This window comes from Lytechinus variegatus, chromosome 1 (genome assembly GCF_018143015.1).
Source record: "Lytechinus variegatus isolate NC3 chromosome 1, Lvar_3.0, whole genome shotgun sequence".
NCBI lineage: Eukaryota > Metazoa > Echinodermata > Echinoidea > Temnopleuroida > Toxopneustidae > Lytechinus > Lytechinus variegatus.
Window position 1 is genome coordinate 242,710 of NC_054740.1, and position 20,368 is coordinate 263,077.

At 35.0% G+C, this 20,368-nt stretch overlaps 1 protein-coding gene across 1 annotated transcript; it reads left to right on the top strand.

The window, feature by feature from the left end:
* The first annotated feature begins 20 nt into the window (after positions 1-20).
* LOC121406605 lies at positions 21-17,861 on the top strand. Its single transcript, XM_041597615.1, has 10 exons — positions 21-48; positions 407-578; positions 7,149-7,425; positions 9,724-9,780; positions 12,436-12,489; positions 13,935-13,988; positions 15,509-15,576; positions 16,064-16,452; positions 16,966-17,154; positions 17,857-17,861. The coding sequence occupies exons 1-10, from the start codon at positions 21-23 to the stop codon at positions 17,859-17,861; spliced, it is 1,293 nt and encodes a 430-aa protein (XP_041453549.1).
* The last annotated feature ends 2,507 nt before the right edge of the window (positions 17,862-20,368 follow it).

Sequence of the window (20,368 nt, forward strand, 5' to 3'; positions counted from 1 at the left end):
TTCCTCCATTAAGGTTGGAGATGAATACAGGATTTAATCTACATACAGGTAGATAAAATTCATGACAGTAACCAGTACAAAAGTCTGCTTAATGATTTCCAGACATTTCTGAGTTTATCAAGTTTTATATTGGAAACTAATCAAATATGAGAATTTATATCCTCTTGTGAATGCACTTTTCATTTAATTAAATAAAGTTAAAAGTTCATTGTACTGATGTAAATATTAATCCAGTCAATACGGAAAAAACTCTTCTTTTCTACTGAACTTAGTGCATATTCATGAATATCAGTATCATTTCCCTGATGCACAATGGATCATTTTACATTTTAAAAAAAAATTTCAACCAATATTCATTATTTTATTGGTTCAGGTTGATATTCTTTATTGCATTTTCCATTTACAGAGAAGAAGCCTTCTACTTTCCGAAGGATCCTGGTTTGCTTAAGTGATGCAAACCAGGAAGTGGCCCCATCTAAAGAAGAGAGGGCCATTCTTAAAAGCAATGGTTTGGGAGAGATGGTCGTGATCTTCGAATCGGAAGCAGACTCTGCTCATGTCGATGAACGTATTTTGAGGTAATTTGTTTTAGAAAAGTGTAGCCATAAAATTTAAAGGGTTAAGATTTAAAGGTCCGTTTTTGAATATCTTTTAGAAATGTCTAAAAGAAGTAGCTAAATGATTATTGTACAATATAAGAAAGTATGTAAAAGTAGGGGTTTGGAAAGTTGCTGTAAGTGGGACTTAATTACCATTGGATTTCAAATGGATTTTATATGTAAATGCCTTTTTTTTCGCTATGAATATTAGTCTGTAGTCTGTACTACTTTCCAATGCATATCATTATTTCCTGTAGATGTTACATACCATAATTTGTAAGAAATAATCATTCCACTGCATAACTTTATAAACAAACTACATGTAGAATTTTAATTCGTCACGAGGACGAATTAGGTGATCTGTCTCTGATTCTCATGATCATGAATACAATCTACATGTTAATTTAGATTAATATGATCATCATGATGAAAACTAAATGTCATTCTGAAAAGAATGTGTTGATAACTTAAAATCGAGAAAAGGGAAAGTTACGTGACAGATATACATGTATACAGTATCATGATATACATGCATTTTATATTTTAATTTTATACTGAAACAGGGGTTGATTATATGATTGAATGACAATATCCAAGCACCTTTAATACCGACTTAAGGCATGTAGACAAATCCAAGTAGAAATCCTCCAATATAATGTTCCAATTATTTTACGATCCTAGTATTTGACACAAAGCCACACAGATGTTATAAGAAAACTGACTTGGATAGCACACACGTTCTTTTGGATTTTTCTCTTGGTGAATAACAGAAAAAACGGTAGTACAAAACTTGAATATGAGATGAGGTGGAAGATTCAATGTAGGCTATGCCGTTTGCTCCAAGTGAGATAGAAACCCACAAAAGTATTAAGTTGACGACGTTCACAAAACTCATGTTTACTCGAGAAGAAAACTTTGATAAGTGTGTCAGAAAGGAAAGGAAAGGAAAGTTGCAGTTTTTATCCGTCTTGTGATGATGTAAAAAAAAAGCAGAGATAAGGCAGAGAGAGCTAGGTACCATATATCAGAGACTTCTCAGTGAGTCTCAGGTCAAAGGTGAGTGTGCTGTTTACAATCATTAGTGACCACTATACTGACATGACATTGCCAAGGACTCTACACATAAGCAAATGAAGAGGATCTCTAATCCAATTTTGCAAGTGAAATAAAAGGATTATCCAGGCATCTGATCGGAAAATAAATGCAACATTTCTGATAGCTTAGAATCTCAGCTACAACATACTCAAAGCTCAAAGAAATCCGTTCAAATAAAATAGAGATATGGCTCGCGAAATAGAGAAATGTAGAATCCGGTTTTGAGAAAAAGTCATTTCCCATAGAGATTGCACACAAAATGAGCGAAAATGACATGCCTATTTAACTTGCCATTTTTCAGGATGATCCATTCCTTTAAAAGTGAATAAAGGCATCAAATTAGAAAGAGTATATCCTCAGCTACAACATATTGAAAACTGAACGAAAATTGACCAATATTTACAGAGTTAAAGTCAAATTTGCATAATTATAATGACGTCATAAGTAGCAAAATGGGAATTTTGAGTTCCGACGCCATTTTGATGACGTCATGATAAAATTTCGGGTCAAATGCGACATGAAATCACATCTCCTATCCATACTCTATTTGAATATGAAAAAAAAATGGGGGTCACCGTACTACTTTAAAAGCTATAATGGATTTTGTATAGGCATGTTTTTGCACATATATTGTCTATGGTTAGTGCGCGCGCGCGCGCGTGCTGTAAACTTTGATGGAGGCTAATTCCTTTATTACTTGTCGTAGAAGGTTGATCAAGGTATCAAATTGTTCAGAATTATATTATCGGTGCATTGATATAAAAAAAATGGCGATCCTATGTTTTATAGTGCCGTTACGCGCGCAAATTTTTGAAATGCTTAAAATGACCTGATTCGTACTCTGTTTTGGTCAAAAAAACAATTTTGAGCACTTTGAAATTTTGACGCGCGCGTACGCGTGCGTCGTGACCTTTACATGACCTTTGATGACATGGGCAGTAGACCCTCAACCTGAAGTTAATGTGATGTAAATATTGTTAATTTTTGATCAGAGATAATGAAGATATGATTAATAATGTGATTTTACAAAATGGCGTCTAGATGACGTCATGATGACCTTTTGACCTTGAACTTGCTTTATACACATCACATGATAAGTCCCCATATTTGATGATATTTTGAAGATAATTGATGATGTAGATTTGGAGATTTTGTGTTCACAAGAAGAGGTGGGAAAATAAAAATAAATAATAAATAAATAAAAAAGAAAATTCGTTAGAAATTAATAGTTGATCTGTCAATTGACAGATCACCTACAGTCGTCCTCAAAATTATTCATACCCTTGTTGATATTTGTGATTGTTTATGTTTGTGATGAAATGAATGCATTTTATCAAGTTTCTCTAAGATTTATGTGTGACCTACTAGTGAAAGAATAACAATGCACAATTCAAGAAATTTCTCTTTTCAGGGGTATTTTATTCATAGATATTCAAACAATGTCATGTTCAAAATTATTCATACCCTAGGTTTTCTGAGTCCAATGTCTTTCATTAATAGTCAATAGCATAGCCTTTGTTCTTTACGACTGCTTCTAGACGATTCCTGTAAGTGTCCACAAGCTTCCTGCACGTCTCCTGCGGGATGTTGGCCCATTCTTCCTTGGTGTAGGCCTCAAGCTGGGTCAGGTTGGTAGGGTTCCTAGCCATCACTGACTTTCAGGTCTCGCCACAAGTTCTCGATCGGATTCAGGTCAGGACTCTGACTTGGCCATTCTAGGACGTTGACATCATGGTCCTTGAACCATTTCTTCACCAGCTTGGCGGTATGCTTTGGGTCATTGTCTTGTTGGTACTTCCAGTTGGGGCCAAGCTGGAGTTTTTCGGCAGATTCCTTCAAGTTATCATCAAGGATCTGGATGTAATCCTCCTTTTTCATGATTCCTTTGACTCTAGCGAGGTTCCCTGTGCCACTGGAAGAGAAACATCCCCATAGCATTATGTGCCCACCACCATGCTTGACAGTTGGCACAGTGTTCTTTGGATTGTATGCTTCCCCTTTCTTCCTCCAGACGTATTCAACATCCATATGGCCAAATAACTCCAACTTTGTCTCATCAGACCACAGGATGGTTGACCAAAAGCTTGGATTTTGCTTCAGATGACCTCTAGCAAAGGCCAGTCGAGCCTTCCGGTGTTTCTTCCTGAGCAATGGTGTCTTCCGAGGCCTGCGTCCATGGAGACCTCCTTTGTGCAAGACTCGCTCGATGGTGGACCGGGACACCTTCGTCCCTGCCCGGTCAAGCGTTTCAAGTAGGGCCTTGGTTGTGGTCCGGGGGTTGTTGTTGACCTCTCTGCAGATTTTCCTGGCAAGTTTAGGGGACACCTTGCACTTCCTGCCATGCCCACTAAGGTTCTTCACAGTGTTGTACCTCTTGTGCTTCTTGATTCCGCTCTGGACTGTTGCCACAGGGACATCATACTGCTTTGAAATGGCCTTGTAACCTTTTCCCTCAATGTGGGCATTCACAAGACGTTGCCGTAGGTCCTCGCTGAGCTCCTTCTTCTAGGCCATGATTATCAGAGACTGGGAATATCCAGAATGCTTTCCTCTATTTATACCCTTTAAGAAAGATGCTATTTTCCATCATTGTTCAATGGCTTGTTTAACAAAGAGGGTATTTAATTCATTGGAACATCTTGAAATAACTATAGAACAAAGAATAGCACATTCCCAGACAGTAAAAATAATGCGCATTGTCATAAAAGGACATTTTTGTTTAGGTATTGGCAAGGGTATGAATATTTCTGAACAAGTGCAAAAAATAACTTTCGACCCTATCTATTATTATGCTAATGAAGACTTGCCAGCTCATATGTCAAATCATGCATAGCAACAAGCAGACAAAAGATACAAAGAAAGTTACATCATAATAGCTTTTACAAGTAAAAAATCTACCAAAGAATGTTTTTCCACAAGGGGTATGAATAATTTTGAGGACAACTGTAATTAAAGCTCCACTCAATCCAGGGTCTTTAAGGTCATACCTGTATAATGTAAGTAAAGTGATGGTAAGCCAGGAAAATGGACTCAAAGGTCAACTTCCAATATTGGCTAATGGTAGTTTTTTTTATTGTACTGGCAAACTTGCCTAATTTCACAGATGGGATTTTCTACCTTCAAGGGGAAATCAGGACCAGAATTTACAAAACTTACATAGAAAGAGAAACATTTTCCCTACCGAATGGTGCAAAAAAATGATGAAAATCGAGTAAGAAATAAGGAAGATATGACCAGTCCTTATGAATATTCTAATGAATGAGTTGGTGATGTCATCCCCTCACAATTTGTCATATATGTCATACATAAAAAATTGATTTTTTAAAATTTATTCGCCTATACAAGTAAAACCATGTGCCTGCATTTAAAATATGTCAAAATAAACATAATTTCTCAATTATTCTGGCTGGGAGAAGGTAAGCGCTACTGTATTACATGTATAACAGAACCATGAGATTTTTATCATTTGATGTGTGTAGAAATTTGTGAGGGATTGACATCATCAACTCCCTCATTTGAATGTTCATAAGGATTGGTCAAGAAATGTTTTCTGAATATATGTGAAAATTTAAAATGCCACATCTTTCTTATTAACCAATGTTCCTCATTTTTGCACCTGGTCAAGAAATGTTTTCTGAATATATGTGAAAATTTAAAATGCCACATCTTTCTTATTAACCAATGTTCCTCATTTTTGCACCTTTGAGTAGTGAAAATTTGTCTCTTTTTAAATTTATATTAAATCTGGTCTGTACTTCCCCTTTAAACATGTTTGGAATTTGATTTATTATTTTACTGCTAGGAGAAAAACATTTCAATTGACATCCTCAAGGGATCATTTTGATGATAATGTAAATGCCTTTGCCTTCAAAACATGCCTATTTGAATATAAACCTTTTCTGAACATTTACAGATGCATTATCAGGCATGTGCACTGGGAGGTATTGATAGCAAATCAGTAAAATGTATTGCTTCTCTTTAAGAATGAAGTATTTCAAATTTTTGATATACTTACCAAAGGATTTTATTTTTTGTTCATACATAGATTAAACATTATTTTGTTGATTGGTATCTCAATTTTACTGCAGAAGTTGAGTACCTTAAAGTGGGGTGACTTTGAACCATTTTTCATGATTTAAAAAAATAATTTGATTGAATATAGAAAAAATTTAGTATACATTGATTTGTTTTTCAAAATAGAGCCAGGGGTAACACCTTTCACATTGAGAAATATGGATGTACTTACTGAGTTATGAAATATAAATCTATGCATTGTTATTGAGTGTTAACCCTAAATAGACTAAATAGACTATTTTGACGCCTAAGAAGACGGGGGGGGGGGGGGCTGATTCAGCCCCCCTTATGATCTCGGCCGTCGACCGCATGATCGCCACGAAACTTGGCATGCTTTCCATGGCATTATCTACAAAACCATAATATCGAATTCTGCAAAAAATCACATTGCTCATTAATTATGCTAATTTATGCGTAAAATCATCAGTTTACTGTAATTAATAAAATAATGCCCCTACACATGTAGAATGCTAATTTTTGTTTCACATACTCTAAATAGGCACCTGATCAAATTTATTTAACAAAATTTCAACATCACATTTATTTTCTTATGTATTCTATTGTTTTCTAAATTTCTTATGTATTTCTTTGTTTTCTACTTTTTTTAATTGTTTTTTCAATGGAAATTTTTGGGTACTTTATTTTGACCATTAAAAAGATGAAATTAATTGATTTTAAGCAGTAAAAAGAAAAATAATAATACATTAATGGATTTTAGCTAAAAACACTATTTGCATTGGATTTGTACACAAATTCACTTTTTTCAGTAATTTTGGGTATGCATGCACTTATGAAATGTTGCATAATTTCGGAACCGCGTACCTGGGAGTCACAATATTAGTCTGAAAAGTTGGTAAAAGTAAAAAGTCAGCGAGCGACGCGGTCAAAAAATTGTTTTTCTTTATACTGAATTTCATGATGCCCCATCATGACATTCAAAATGAATCATTTTTCATAAGTGATAATTTTATTACATTAGCTTTCACCTTTCTATTTGAATGACAGTATTTATGTCATAATGCTAATTAAGTTTAAGCAAAGCCAGATTTCTGGTCTGAAAATGGGATCCTCTACCTTTAACATTATTACTACTTAGGTACAGCTTTAGTTATATATTAAAAATTTGAAATGACTTGCCAAAACAATGTAAAGAAACATTTTAGTGCATCTTTGTTCTGGTTTTTCATCTTTATTTAATGTTTTCTTTTCATATTAGTGTCTGTACATATGTATTTCATTCAATTTGCTTTATCCAGCACCACATACATGCCATTATTTCTGTGTATATCTAATGCTAAAATTGACACATAGAAATACATGATGTGCCTTTTTGGTTTCTTTTTTAATATGTTTCTTGATTTTTTTATTCATTTAAAACAGTGCCTTTGAGAAAGAGGAAATGCAGATGGGATATGAGATCCTAACCTTGAGGACTGGTTTCCGAACGCTCCTCGAGGTAGTACACACAGGACCATGCTCCTCGACCGAGCTAAAGCTCCTAAACTCGCAGAGGCTCTTTCTGAGACCCATACAGAAGAGTATACCCTTGTTACATACATCCCCTCCAGCCAATGACGGCCTACTGCCATGCCACGTTTGTGGCATTCTTTACCTCACGTCAGAACTGAGGGAACATGTTGAAGTGTGCAAAAAGGAGGTATGTTTTTTTTTATAATCATTTTTGCTGAAGTGTTTTGATCGAAGAGAAATTGTTAGCTGGTCCATGATTTGGATGAAATCCTGATTGTTTCTGGTCCCGAGGCAGTTCAGGGATGGGTCTGTTATCAACACATCGAGATTGCATTGCGGCCTAAAAATAGAGAAGATTTAACTAAAACTTAGCCTCATAAATCAACTATGTTCATGTCATATCTCTCTTATTTTATCTACCAATGGAGAGGAAAAGGATTTGGATATATATATATATAAAATATATGTATTTTGCTTATATATATGTATATATATTTATATATATATATATTTATATATTTATATATATATATATATATATATTGCCTTCAGTTTATCTTATAACAAGAGTACAGAATTCCTCATTTTAATGTTGAAATTGCAGCATGTCTCGTAATGAATAAATGTATACAGAAAAGGCAGATATGATTCTGTATGACTCTTGTGTACAATAGGTTGGAAAAATTTCCGAACAGATTTTGCTCAGATATGGTATGAAGGTATACATGTAGCTTGGCATACTGTGAAGATCTTGTTGGTGCCGATCTCAGTATTTTGCCTCTTATAAAGATCAAATGTGATAGCAATGGTAGAGAAGTCTTGATGTTTAATAACCTTTGATTTTTGTCTCACCTGCGAAGCAAAGTGAGACTATAGGCGCTGCTTTTCCGACGGCGGCGTCAACATCAAATCTTAATCTGAGGTTAAGTTTTTGAAATGACGTCATAACTTAGAAAGTATATGGACCTAGTTAATAAAACTTGGCCATAAGGTTAATCAAGTATTACTGAACATCCTATTAGAGTTTCATGTCACATGACCAAGGTCAAAGGTCATTTAGGGTCAATGAACTTAGACCATGTTGGAGGAATCAACATCGAAATCTTAACCTGAGGTTAAGTTTTTGAAATGTCATCATAACTTAGAAAATATATGGACCTAGTTCATGAAACTTGGACATAAGGTTAATCAAGTATCACTGAACATCCTACATGAGTTCACGTCACATGACCAAGGTCATAGGTCATTTAGGGTCAATGAACTTTGGTCGAATTGGGGATATCTGTTGAATTCCCATCATAACTTTGAAAGTTTATGGATCTGATTCATGAAACTTGGACATAATAGTAATCAAGCATCACTGAACATTTTGTGTGAGTTTCAGGTCTCATGATTAAGGTCAAAGGTCATTTAGGGTCAATGAACTTTGGCCGAGTTGGGGGTATCTGTTGAATTACCATCATAACTTTGAAAGTTTATTGGTCTAGTTCATTAAACTTGGACATTAGAGTAATCAAGTATCACTGAACATCCTCTGCGCGTTTCAGGTCACATGACCAAGGTCAAAGGTCAATGAACTTTGGCCGAATTGGGTGTATCTGTTGAATTACCATCATAACTTTGAAAGTTTATGTATCTGATTCATGAAACTTGTACATAAGAGTAATCAAGTATCACTGAACATCCTGTTCGAGTTTCAGGTCACATGATCAAGGTCAAAGGTCATGTAAGGTCAATGAACTTTGGCCATGTTGGGTTTTTTTGTTGAAGAACCATCATATCTCTGTAAGTTTATTGGTCTAGTTCATAAAAAGTGGACATAAGAGTAACCATGTATCACTGAACATCTTGTGCGGGTTAGAGTAGTATTCAAAGTCAGCACTGCTGCTATATTGAACCGTGTGATGCAGGTGAGACGGCCAGAGGCATTCAACTTGTTTCTTGTGTGAATTACTGTATTTTTTTTCTGAACTCCCACCCCCTCCACTTTCTTTTGCTTTTAATATTTAACTTTTTTCACTTAAAGCTGTTTTTAAAGGTTTACCAAACCAAAACCAACCATCCACAGTCAAAACCAGTTTTCAATTAAGAACTCTGTTTATGTTTAAGCTCAAGATAAAACAAGTATACTGTAGAAAACATCAAACACATAGTAAAATTGATTGTGACTAACACAAATTCAATGAAGAAATTATTGTTTGGTCACATTTTCAAAAATAATGCATAAAAATTGCCTTATTAGACTACAAAATCCTTATACAAATTAAGGAAATGAACACTATAGGTGTGTGATTTATATGAATTGGTGCATATCAGATGTAAAATATGTCTCAAAATTTATTTAGGTATAGGTTAACTGGAAAACAACCAGATTTGGATGAAGATTATGAACTAACCTGTGTACCTTTTGTTTGATTAATCATTTCAATATCTGTCGAGAAATATTCATTTTGCATGTTTCTCTTGATTTTTCTTATACTTGTAGGATGAAACTAGTGAAAAAGACGAGCCTCTTCAACCTGAGAACAGTGATTCATCTATGGTTAGTGAATCAATACTTTTTGAAAATTATGTTTAGGATGTAACTGTTCATATAGACAAAAGTGGGTGAATTATATAAAAAAATCACTTAAAGGTAGCTGGTCCCTTGTGCAGACCTTCCCAAATGCACCATATGTTCTATAAAACTGAAGGTACTTGTATGTGGATCATGTCTGTGAAATTTGAGAATCGCAAGTTGCGTAGAATTCAAATAATGCACCAAATACTGTCTGTGGCATAGCCTGTGTACCAGGCACAACAGTACATTTACACGCATATGAATAATATGAGTGTAATTAATAATATTGTAACGTCAAACCCCCTAAAACTCCTGGTAAATGCTGCCACCATGCGGGAGATTATACTGAGACCGCAACTCAGAATAATTTGGAATAAATTCCAGTAAATAAAGATATCCACAACACAACTACTCATATTCAAACCTCTCTATCAATTAATGGGGTTCACGGGTAGCCTATCCAAGTTCAATGGCGTTTAAAGTTGTCTCCAATATAGAGACGTGCTGCAATTAATCAAATAGATAAACATCAATCAATCATCGTCAACAATCATAACTCACCATAAACCACATGAATGCAAACAATTTACTAAATACCAGACAGAAGGAAATCAGCAGAAAATATTGCGTTAAATTTCCAATAATGCCTCCAAGATGGAAGCTTATTATTATGTAATAAATGATACAACAATCTGATTCTGTACAGCTGAATTATTTCTTAACTACGTACATAAATGATCTACATATCTAGGCTCAAATCAAGTACATGTAATATTAAATAATCCTAGCAATGAATGATTACTCATCCGAAAAAAAATATATAAACCAATTTATAAAATTGGCATAAAAAGTTGACCAACTAAATTGGTATCTTTTGAAGAAAATAGGCCAAGAATTGGCACATAAAAATTGACCAAATAAATTGGTATCTTTTCATCATATAACTCAATTCTATAATTCTCACTTCAATAAACAAACAAGTCTTTTCTAGGCACTCCTGAAATTATCTAGTTCACTCTGTTCTAACTGCCTGCAGTATTCAATATACCTAGCCCCAGGTCCGTCAACAGACACCGTCAGCAACTGGCCTTGTTGCTCTTTCTCCAAAAATACAGTAAAATACTGTCAAAAACAAGTTACACCCCACAGTGAATTTCACTCTCTACCTTTCCTAAGTCTCGTAGAAGTCACTCACTTTGTCGGTGCAAATCTAGAACTTTAACATTTCTTCTTTATGGCAACTCAGCCGCAAGGCTATACAGCCTCCTGAATGCCACTGTCAAAGAGATAAACTTATAAAAACCACCACCTATGAATGAGAGCAGTCGACTTACTCCATTCCTATCTCACAATACAACAAGTTCAACATAAAGACAAAGACTATTCCTATTCAAGCAAAAATGATATCCTGTTTCCATGTACTTAATTATTCTCTTCTAAAATTGAGCCTGTATAATCCTTAATCTAACTGAATACGAAAAACTATATAAATAACTCTTAAAAAAATGTATCAAAAAGAAATAAAACTAAAAACTAATACTAACAAAGGAATGGTGACATTTTGAATAAATTCTAACTATGTAACAAAAAGCCCTCAGTCTTCGCCTCCACACGTTCATGGTGCTTTTCTGTTTAAACGAAACAAATCAATCGATTAATGATAAAATTTCTCGCAAATACTCTCTCTCGTTTTTGAAGTCCAAAATAATCATTAAAATCATTCTATGTCTTGGCAAAACTTGTCAATTAATATGAATATGTCATAAAAGAGAGAATTAATATTCACCTGATTCTTTCTCTTAAACCAACAATGCTCAGTCTCAAATAACGGGAGATCTGTCGGAGATGAATGTCAGCCGACCTTTCCTTCTCATGTAAAATTCAAAAGTGATCAAATATGCACATTTCAGTAACAAAAATAATGTTTTGGTAATAAATAGCGTAAGTAAATAAAGCATAACAATTTCGCGCACTTATAATGAATGTCAATGACAAATCATACTGCGCGTTAGATGACGCATCTTTGAAAAATTACACGTACGTAATAAGCATCATAATACGTCACAAAAGGGTGAAAAGACAATCAATGGAATTACTGAATTCTTCACAATATTTATCATTCGAACAACAAATCAGTTTACAATATATATCTATCAATAATTTACTTGGCTGTGGTTTTAACTTGATTGTAATGAGGCAATTATCATCACACCACTAACATTAATCAGACAGTGCACCACATAGGTCTGTGAGTTAGACTAGTAGCTTGAATTCGGGACCAGAATTAAGATTGAAATCACCGACGGTCAATTTAACTTCACAAATAAACTGCCTCCGGATACTTAACAATACGGGATGGTTTCCTCATAATATTTCCTTCAAAACGAGACTGTTCTTAGAAAATTTTCCAGAAATTTCTTGTAAAAGGGACCAACTGTCTTTAACGAATATTCATATCAACTATTAAAGAACTGTTAAGGGGATTGAATCTGAAACTTTAGAAATTCATAGATTCTTTATTATCAAATTTTGATCAAATTATTGTTGTGTGTTGAGAATATTTATTCTTTGTTTTCAAAATAAGCCAGCTGAAATCCTGTTGGGTGTGAGTAATGCATGGAATTGTTTATTTTTCAGGCACCACCATCTGATGATGAACTACCCATAGGGATTGAGCCTGAGCTTCCACAGGTTAGTATTCTCACTTTCCTTTCACCTATTCTCCTATAAATATTTACAGTATATATATATATATATATATAATGTGTAAAGTTATACATGTACAACAGCTTGTGGCAACTCTTTTTTTATTTAAATATTGTAAAGAAATGGATGAAGAGAACAATGGTAGGCGTAGCTTAAATCAAGGTTCCCCAGACTTATCTACCCTTTGGAAAAATTGGTGATGCCGAAAAAATGTCTCTGCTGGGAATCGAACCTTTGCCCCCAGCTTTGAATGCCGGTGCCTTAACCAATAGACCACAGAGACGGGTTAATGGCTAAGGCGAACCCAATCCGATTGACCATCAGACAGATTTTCGACACTACCAATTATAATTTCCTTTGTCAGGTGAAGGTGGGTTTAGAACAATGACAAGCCGCCATGCCTCAGATGGATCAAAGCTATTGCTTCGATACAGTACATGTATGGGAGAAGAAATACAAATGTGTAAAGTTATACATGTACAACAGCTTTTGGCAACTCTTTTTTATTCAAATATTGTAAAGAAATGGATGAAGAGAACAATGGTAGGCGTAGCTTAAATCAAAGTTCCCCAGAGCTATCTACCCTTTGGAACAATTGGTGATGCCGAAGAAATGTCTCTGCTGGGAATCGAACCCAGGCCCCCAGCTTTGAACGCCGGTGCCTTATATATATATATATATATATATATATATATATGTATATATATATATATATATATAATGTCTAGTAGTTAATCACACTTAAAATTAGAAGAGTTATGTGCATTTGTTTGAGGGAATGTACTGATGTTACATTGGGCGAGAAACCATTTGTGTTTTTATCTGATTTATTTATAGCAAAGAGACTGTGGAGTAAACAGCTTCCACAATTTTGAAATGAGTGCTATCAGCTTTGGTATACATTATGGCATTGAGGTATACATGTTGGTCTCGAAGACATTTTTTTAGTGTGTCAGATAAAGCGTGACTATGGAAACCAACCTCTTACAAAATCTTGTGGACAAATTACTTCCACAGAATTTAAGCAACTGATGTCAAATTTGGTAAGTATGATAATGCAAGACACGGATTGCATTTGTACCCGACAAATAATTGCCATGGTAACAATATACTTTTGTGAAAAACTTGTGGAATAAATAAATTCCACACTTTGAAGTAACTGAAATCAAATTGTATTTACAGGATGGCATTGAGGTCTAGACGTTTTTTTTATGTAGGTCCTCAGAGAAAGCATTGCTGAGGTATTAACAGTTAGCCAAAACCTTGCGGCACAAACTTCTTCCACAGAATTTTACGTAGTTTTCAGAGTTGCTGGAGCGGGGGTATTAATCACCTTCAACGATATATCTACTTGTTCTGAAATTCTCTAGATAAGCAAGCTGACATCCTGTTGGGTATGAGTAATGCATGGAATTGTTCTTTTTTTTCAGGCACCACCATCTGATGATGAACTACCCATATGGATTGAGCCTGAGCTTCCACAGGTTAGTATTCTCACTTTCCTTTCACCTATTCTCACAATTTTCAATCGCCCCAATCTATCGTTTCCTGATTTACACTATTTGGAAGTCATATGTATTCAAAAACATATTTTTTTCATGCATAAAATCTCTATTTGTAATCTGCAGACAACTGGTAAAATAATGTTCATTATACGCACAAAAATTATGACCCCCCCCCACACACACAGCCCATGTTCCACTTTCACCTCAAGAATTTTTTATTTCTACATAATAGATAATTGCTACTGTTATATCTTTTTAATATACGTGATGAAAAATTACTGTACATGCCAAATATTTGGGATTGAGTTATTTTTGTCAAATTCTTGAGTGAACAGCAGCAAAATTTCAAATTCCCTGTATACTCTTCAAAGTGAATTTGAATACTGTAGAAGGAACTTGGTTGTGGGCTTTCATGACAACATTCATCAAATAATACTATGTTACAGTAAGGAACATGTATTGTTCGCTAATTAAAGCATTTGGGAATTCGAAGATAGAATTGGCAGGTCCTGCCTTTTTATGACTTTGCAAAAACCTGTAGACCCGTAACTCTGATCAACTTAAAGTATATTGACCATTTCACAGTATCAGTGGATGGCCGTTTTCTGATGGTTCAAGGAGACTGTTTAATGATTAGCCACAAAATCCTCATTTGCGTTAACCCTAAATAGACTTGGCTATTTCGACGCCTAAGAAGACTGGGGGGGGGGGCTGATTCAGCCCCCCCCCCCTATGATCTCGGCCGTTGATCGCGCGATCGCGACGAAAATTGGCACACGCGTTACCCATGGCATTATCTACAAAACTATAACATCAAATTCTGCAAAAAATCTCAGTCTCATTAATTATGCTAATTTATGCGTAAAATCATAAGTTTGCTCTTATTAAATAAATAATGCCCCTGAAATGCTAATTTTTGCTTCATATACTCTAGATAGGCATCTGATCAAATTCATTTAAAAAAAAATTCAAAATCACATTTATTTTCTTATGTATTCTATTGTTTTCTAAATTTCTTATGTATTTCTTTGTTTTTTTACTTTTTGTTTTTTATTGTTTTTTCGATGGAAATTGTCGGGGACTTTATTTTGACCATAAACAAGATAAAATTAATTGATTTTAAGCAGTAAAAGGAAAAATAATGATACATTTATGAATTTTGGCTAAGAACACTATTTGCATTGGATTTGTACACAAATTCACGTTTTTGAGTAATTTTTGGTCTGCATGCACTTACGAAATGTTGCGTAATTTTGGAACCGCGTACCCCGGGGTCACAATTTTGGTCTCAAAAGTTGCGCGAGACTTGAAATTAAAAAGTCAGCGAGCGACGCGGTCAAAAAATTTCGCGCGGCAGATTTATCGCGAAAAATGTCGAGGGGGGGGGCTGAATCAGCCCCCCCCCAGTCTTTTTAGGGTTAAGCACAAAGATAGTTTTGGGAGATTTGTTAAAATTTGGTTTGTGATTTTTAGAAAATGGACCATGTTATTGTTTTCAGAGTCTTCCATCACACAATGAAGAAGACCATGACCTGTTGCAGATTCTGTCTAATGTTGCAGAAGGATTGTAAGTGTTATGATATATTATCTATTTTATTTATGAAGTGTAATGAAAGTTAAGTGCATGCTTTCTACAACAAAAATAATAAGTTTTGGCTCACAAAGAGTTCAGACGTGCATGCTTTCTACCACAAAAATAATAAGTTTTGGCTCACAAAGAGTTCAGACGTACCACAATATTTCACATGAATTATGAAAGTGCCTTAGTTCCCATTCCAACTATTTTTTAAAATTCATTAACATTACTCCCTTGTGCTTATTTTACTGCTATACAATGTGATGCTTTATTATGTATTATTAAAATACATTTCATTTTCATCAGACTTTGCGAAATTGAAATGTGTATGAAAGGTGGAAGTATCAAAAGTAGTATTAATTTCATATTTGCCTGTTTTTGAGCTATTTTTTAGCAAATGTGAGGGTATGGACCAATAATCACAAATAATTCACAAAAATAAAGAAAGACCCTGTATGTTTGTGTCATTGTATTCCAGATCAGAGGACACCAGTGTGGAAAGCATAATTGAAAGCTACCGCAGTGAATTTGTTCAAGGCAGGGCCCTCAACCTGCCTACAGATTTTGCATCAGCAGATGCAGTGATGCAGGGAGAAACCTACAAAGTAATGATTGCCCGTCGAAGCATACTGCAAGGGGTCATAGACGAATTTGCATCTGAGGGATACAAGCCCCGCCTCACCCTTGAGGTATGCTTTATGGGAGAAAGGGGCCAGGACCTGGGGGGACTCCGGAAGGAGTTCCTCCGCCTAGCTCTGCAGGCTATAAAGGGCCGCCTGATGGTGGAGAATGATGCTAGCCTGACTTTGTTCGAGGATGAGGACATGGTCCAACAGAAGGCATATTTTGCTGCAGGAATTGTGATTGGTAAGTTAAGTGATTTTGGTTACATGTCAGTTTGTGGGATGTCAGATAATTGATATATGAAGCATTACAGAAATAACAGAAATACAGGAAGTCCAGGAACAAAAGTATGTTACTGCATTTACAGTGGAAAATAGTCATGAAATATCTAATTTCAATTACATTAAAAAAATTGATTTCATTCTGGGCATTGTGAACTGGTAAATTGTCCGAATTTGGATGGGGGTAGTCTTGACATTATTCTAAAATAAATAATATTTCTTCAAAACTACTCCATCAATTCAATGAAGTTTTCTGCAATTCAAGGTAACAAGTTGTATTTTCATAATCAAAAATCACACATCGATTCATGGAAAAGCTGAAATATGCAGTATTATGCAGTCCTATGTTCAACCTATGAGTACTCTTAACCTGGTGTTTGTACTGAAGAGGAAGGCAAGATATTGGTTTTCAATGCTTATTTTAGGTGAATAGTTCATATACAACAGGATTCATTGTGCTTTATGTATAATGCAGGCCAGTGCATCATTCAAGATGGACCAAAGCCAGACCTCCTGGAGCCAGAACTGGTTGATAGACTCGTGGAAGACTCTTGTAAGTCTATTAGTGAGCAGCAATTGATGGAGGGCTTGAGGAAGACAGGAATTTTGTCAGTAAGTGCTTTGTTTATTGTGCTTACAATGGAATTAGAATGGATAATAATATGTGAATTTATAGGGTTCAGCCCAAATTCAACTGGAATCTTATGGCTATGGAGAGCTGAATACAACTCATATTTCGCTATTCATACTTTGTATACCATATCACACTTACATACTTGTAAGTATTTCTGCTGTCCAGCCCCCTCCCCCTAATTGCATGTACTTAAATTTGTAATGAATGCCATATTTTCTGCCAAAATTTGAAAATTCAGATATAATTGGCAACATTCCCCCCCCCCCTTTTTTTAAATAATTGCAGCAGGTTTGAAGTAGAGAAATGAATAAATTTTCCTTGTGCACTCTGCTCGATTGCATTCTGTAGATGATCTTGAAATTAGTATTTCTGAAGTAACTTGTCATGCATTTATTTAGTGCAGTGATATGAAAACCGTATTAATGTCAAATTTAATGGGAAAGTCCAGGCCAGGATTAACATAATTTAAGAGGAACAAGGAAATTTTCCCCTACAAAATGGTACAAAAATTATGAAAATTGGGTAAGAAATAAGGAAGATCTGGAAAACATTTCTTTACCAGTCCTTATGAATATATTCAAATTAGTGAGTTGGTGATGTCATCCCCTCGCAATTTTGTCATTCATATTACATATTTGACATTCTGAATACTTTCATATTTTGGCCGATACCTGTGAAAGCATATTCATGTATGAAGATATGTCCGAATAAACATCATTTCTCATTTATCAGGGTGAATAGAAGAGAGATTTTACTGTCCAACTCTGAAATATGAGATTTTTATCATTTTGTAACTGTAATGCGTAGAAAATTGTGAGGAATGACATCAACTTCCTCAGAATGTTCATATGGACTGGTCAAGAAATTTTTTCAGTGAAAATGTGATTTTTAAAAATGTAATATATTCCTTATTTCTTGTCATTTTTTTGGTCATGATTTTTTTAATCGTTATGTAGGAAAAACTTTTCTCTTTCCTCTTAAATTATGTTAATTCTGGCCCGGACTTGCCCTTTAACATGAGAACCATATTGCCCTCGTCCAAAGACTGGGACAATATTCTCATCCAAAGACTGGGGACAATATTATACTATTGTTCCTTGCAAGGCCAGTCAATATTCAGTATCAGTGGGAAGTTAATTTCAATTTAAGCATGTATAGTTAGGGGCCTTAGCAAAATTTTGGGGACAGGATTTACAAAAGCGCCATTTTTTGCATGTGGGTCCCTGGTATCAAAAGCATTAATTCTAGATAGGGTGCCCCGAAATCGGTGAAGGGCACCCTATTTTAAAATGCTAATTTATGCAAATTTTATGCAAAAAACTCATAATTCACCATATCTCACTAAAAATAATTTTCAAATGCCCAATTTTTTTGTATTTGGGTCTTCTTTTGCTAAATATTCAACTGCAGGTGGATTTTTATAAAATTGCTGAGTATGAATAAATTTTATGGTTAATTTATGCAAATTATATGCAAATCACATGAAAAAACACACGTATTATCATATATCGACATATAGAATTGTCAAAATCACATTTTTTTCCACATTTGTCACTGGTACCAAAAACATTAATTCTTGATAGGATGCCTTGATATCAATGACTGTAATCCTTTTTCATAGGGCTAATTTATGCAATTTATGTACAGTTCCTAAATAAGAACCAACTTTCAATGTCAATTAATGCAAATTTATGCAAAATTTATGAAAATATGTGTAAAACTTATCAACTATCCTATTTTGTGGTTTTAAACCGAGGGACAAGCACAACACTATGCATATGAGACACTGTTACACAATTCATTCATTATGGTGACTTTCCATGAGACCAGAAGAGAGCATCATGTTTAAAATGCAAATTTATGCAAATTATAAATCCTGTGCATACCCCTTTAACAATTAAAAAAACAAAATCATATGGAAAAGATAAACAGTATTTCATCTTTCTTTTCAAAGCAATTCAAGAGGTCAGATTTCTTTCCCGAGTATAGTTTTCTCCTGTCAGAAAGAGGAGGGTATATGGATGGTTCATGGCAGAAAAAGCTGTCAATGTCCGCCCCTCTGACAACTATGTACATTTCTTTTAGAACAGGGACACATGAGATTTGAGCAAAGAGACCTGATCCTTCTTTTTCTGTTGTCCCTTGATTAAAGGTGACCTGAATAATTTCAGTGATTTTTCTTTATTGGCTTATGAATTAATCTCTATCTCTAAAACTAAGGTAACACCAAGACCAAATTCTCCCAATCAATTTTAGCCCGAATCAGAGTTGAATCTGTCTGGAATAGGTCCCGAATCAGAGCTATCGACTTCCCAAAGTAATTGTCCTAATGCCTCCCCAAAATCAATTCAACCGAATTCCATCCGAATACATCCCAAATGTGGCTCGAAAAAATGTGTCTTGGCCACATTCTGGAGTATTTTGGAGGATATTCGGCTGGCTTTTAAATTTTCAAGACAAGCAGAATCTCTCCACGAATGTTTCCGTTGGGGAGGGAGAACAGAATAGTTCCAAATCCTTCCGAATCGATTCCGGGAGCTCCCCGAATCCGAGATGAATAAGTATCGAATCCAGGCCATTTTGGGCAGAATTGATCCGAATTTGTTCGGGAGAATTTGGTTTTGGTGTAACCCTTTGCTTAAAACCAGGGTTAGAACGGAACCGAATCAGCTGCGAATCCATCCATATACACGTATTCTGGTGGTTTCAGGAATATTTTGTTTTGCCTTCGTAAATGCAAGAAAATTCGGGAACATTCGCTGAAAAATTCAGCTCATTTTGAAATGTTCAAAACCAGCCGAATACCCTCCAGAATATTCCCGAATGTGACAACAACAAATTCCATTCGGGCCACATTCGGGATGTATTCCGATGGAAATCGGTTGGATTTGGGAGGCATTTTGGGGTATTTTGGGAAGATAAAGACCTGTTCGTATCAGTCGTAGAGTAATTAAAGGTCCGACTCTTGCCCCCCCCCCCATATCGTACAAAAAAAATAAATCTATCAATCTGATAGAGATTTTCTTTAAGTTTGGCTTCTTTTTATTCCTTGTTACTAAGTTTTACTATTCATGCATAAATTAACTGCTAATTTACATAAATTAACATATTTTTGCATAAAGACATGATTTTCAATATCATGTTTGATAAGGAAATTTAAAGCTATTGACCTTAAAGAGACCTTCCTAAAGTTTGGTATCTCTTTATTAACTTTTATTAATTAATTCCCATTGGCATATGGCTT

What these genes read in the sequence shown, in the direction of transcription:
- LOC121406605 (XM_041597615.1), top strand. Translation starts at nt 21, where the DNA reads ATGAATACAGGATTTAATCTACATACAG. An exon ending in AGGATTTAATCTACATACAG is followed by an intron (nt 49 to 406) that starts GTAGATAAAATT and finishes TTCCATTTACAG; the next exon opens with AGAAGAAGCCTTCTACTTTC. An exon ending in GTCGATGAACGTATTTTGAG is followed by an intron (nt 579 to 7,148) that starts GTAATTTGTTTT and finishes CATTTAAAACAG; the next exon opens with TGCCTTTGAGAAAGAGGAAA.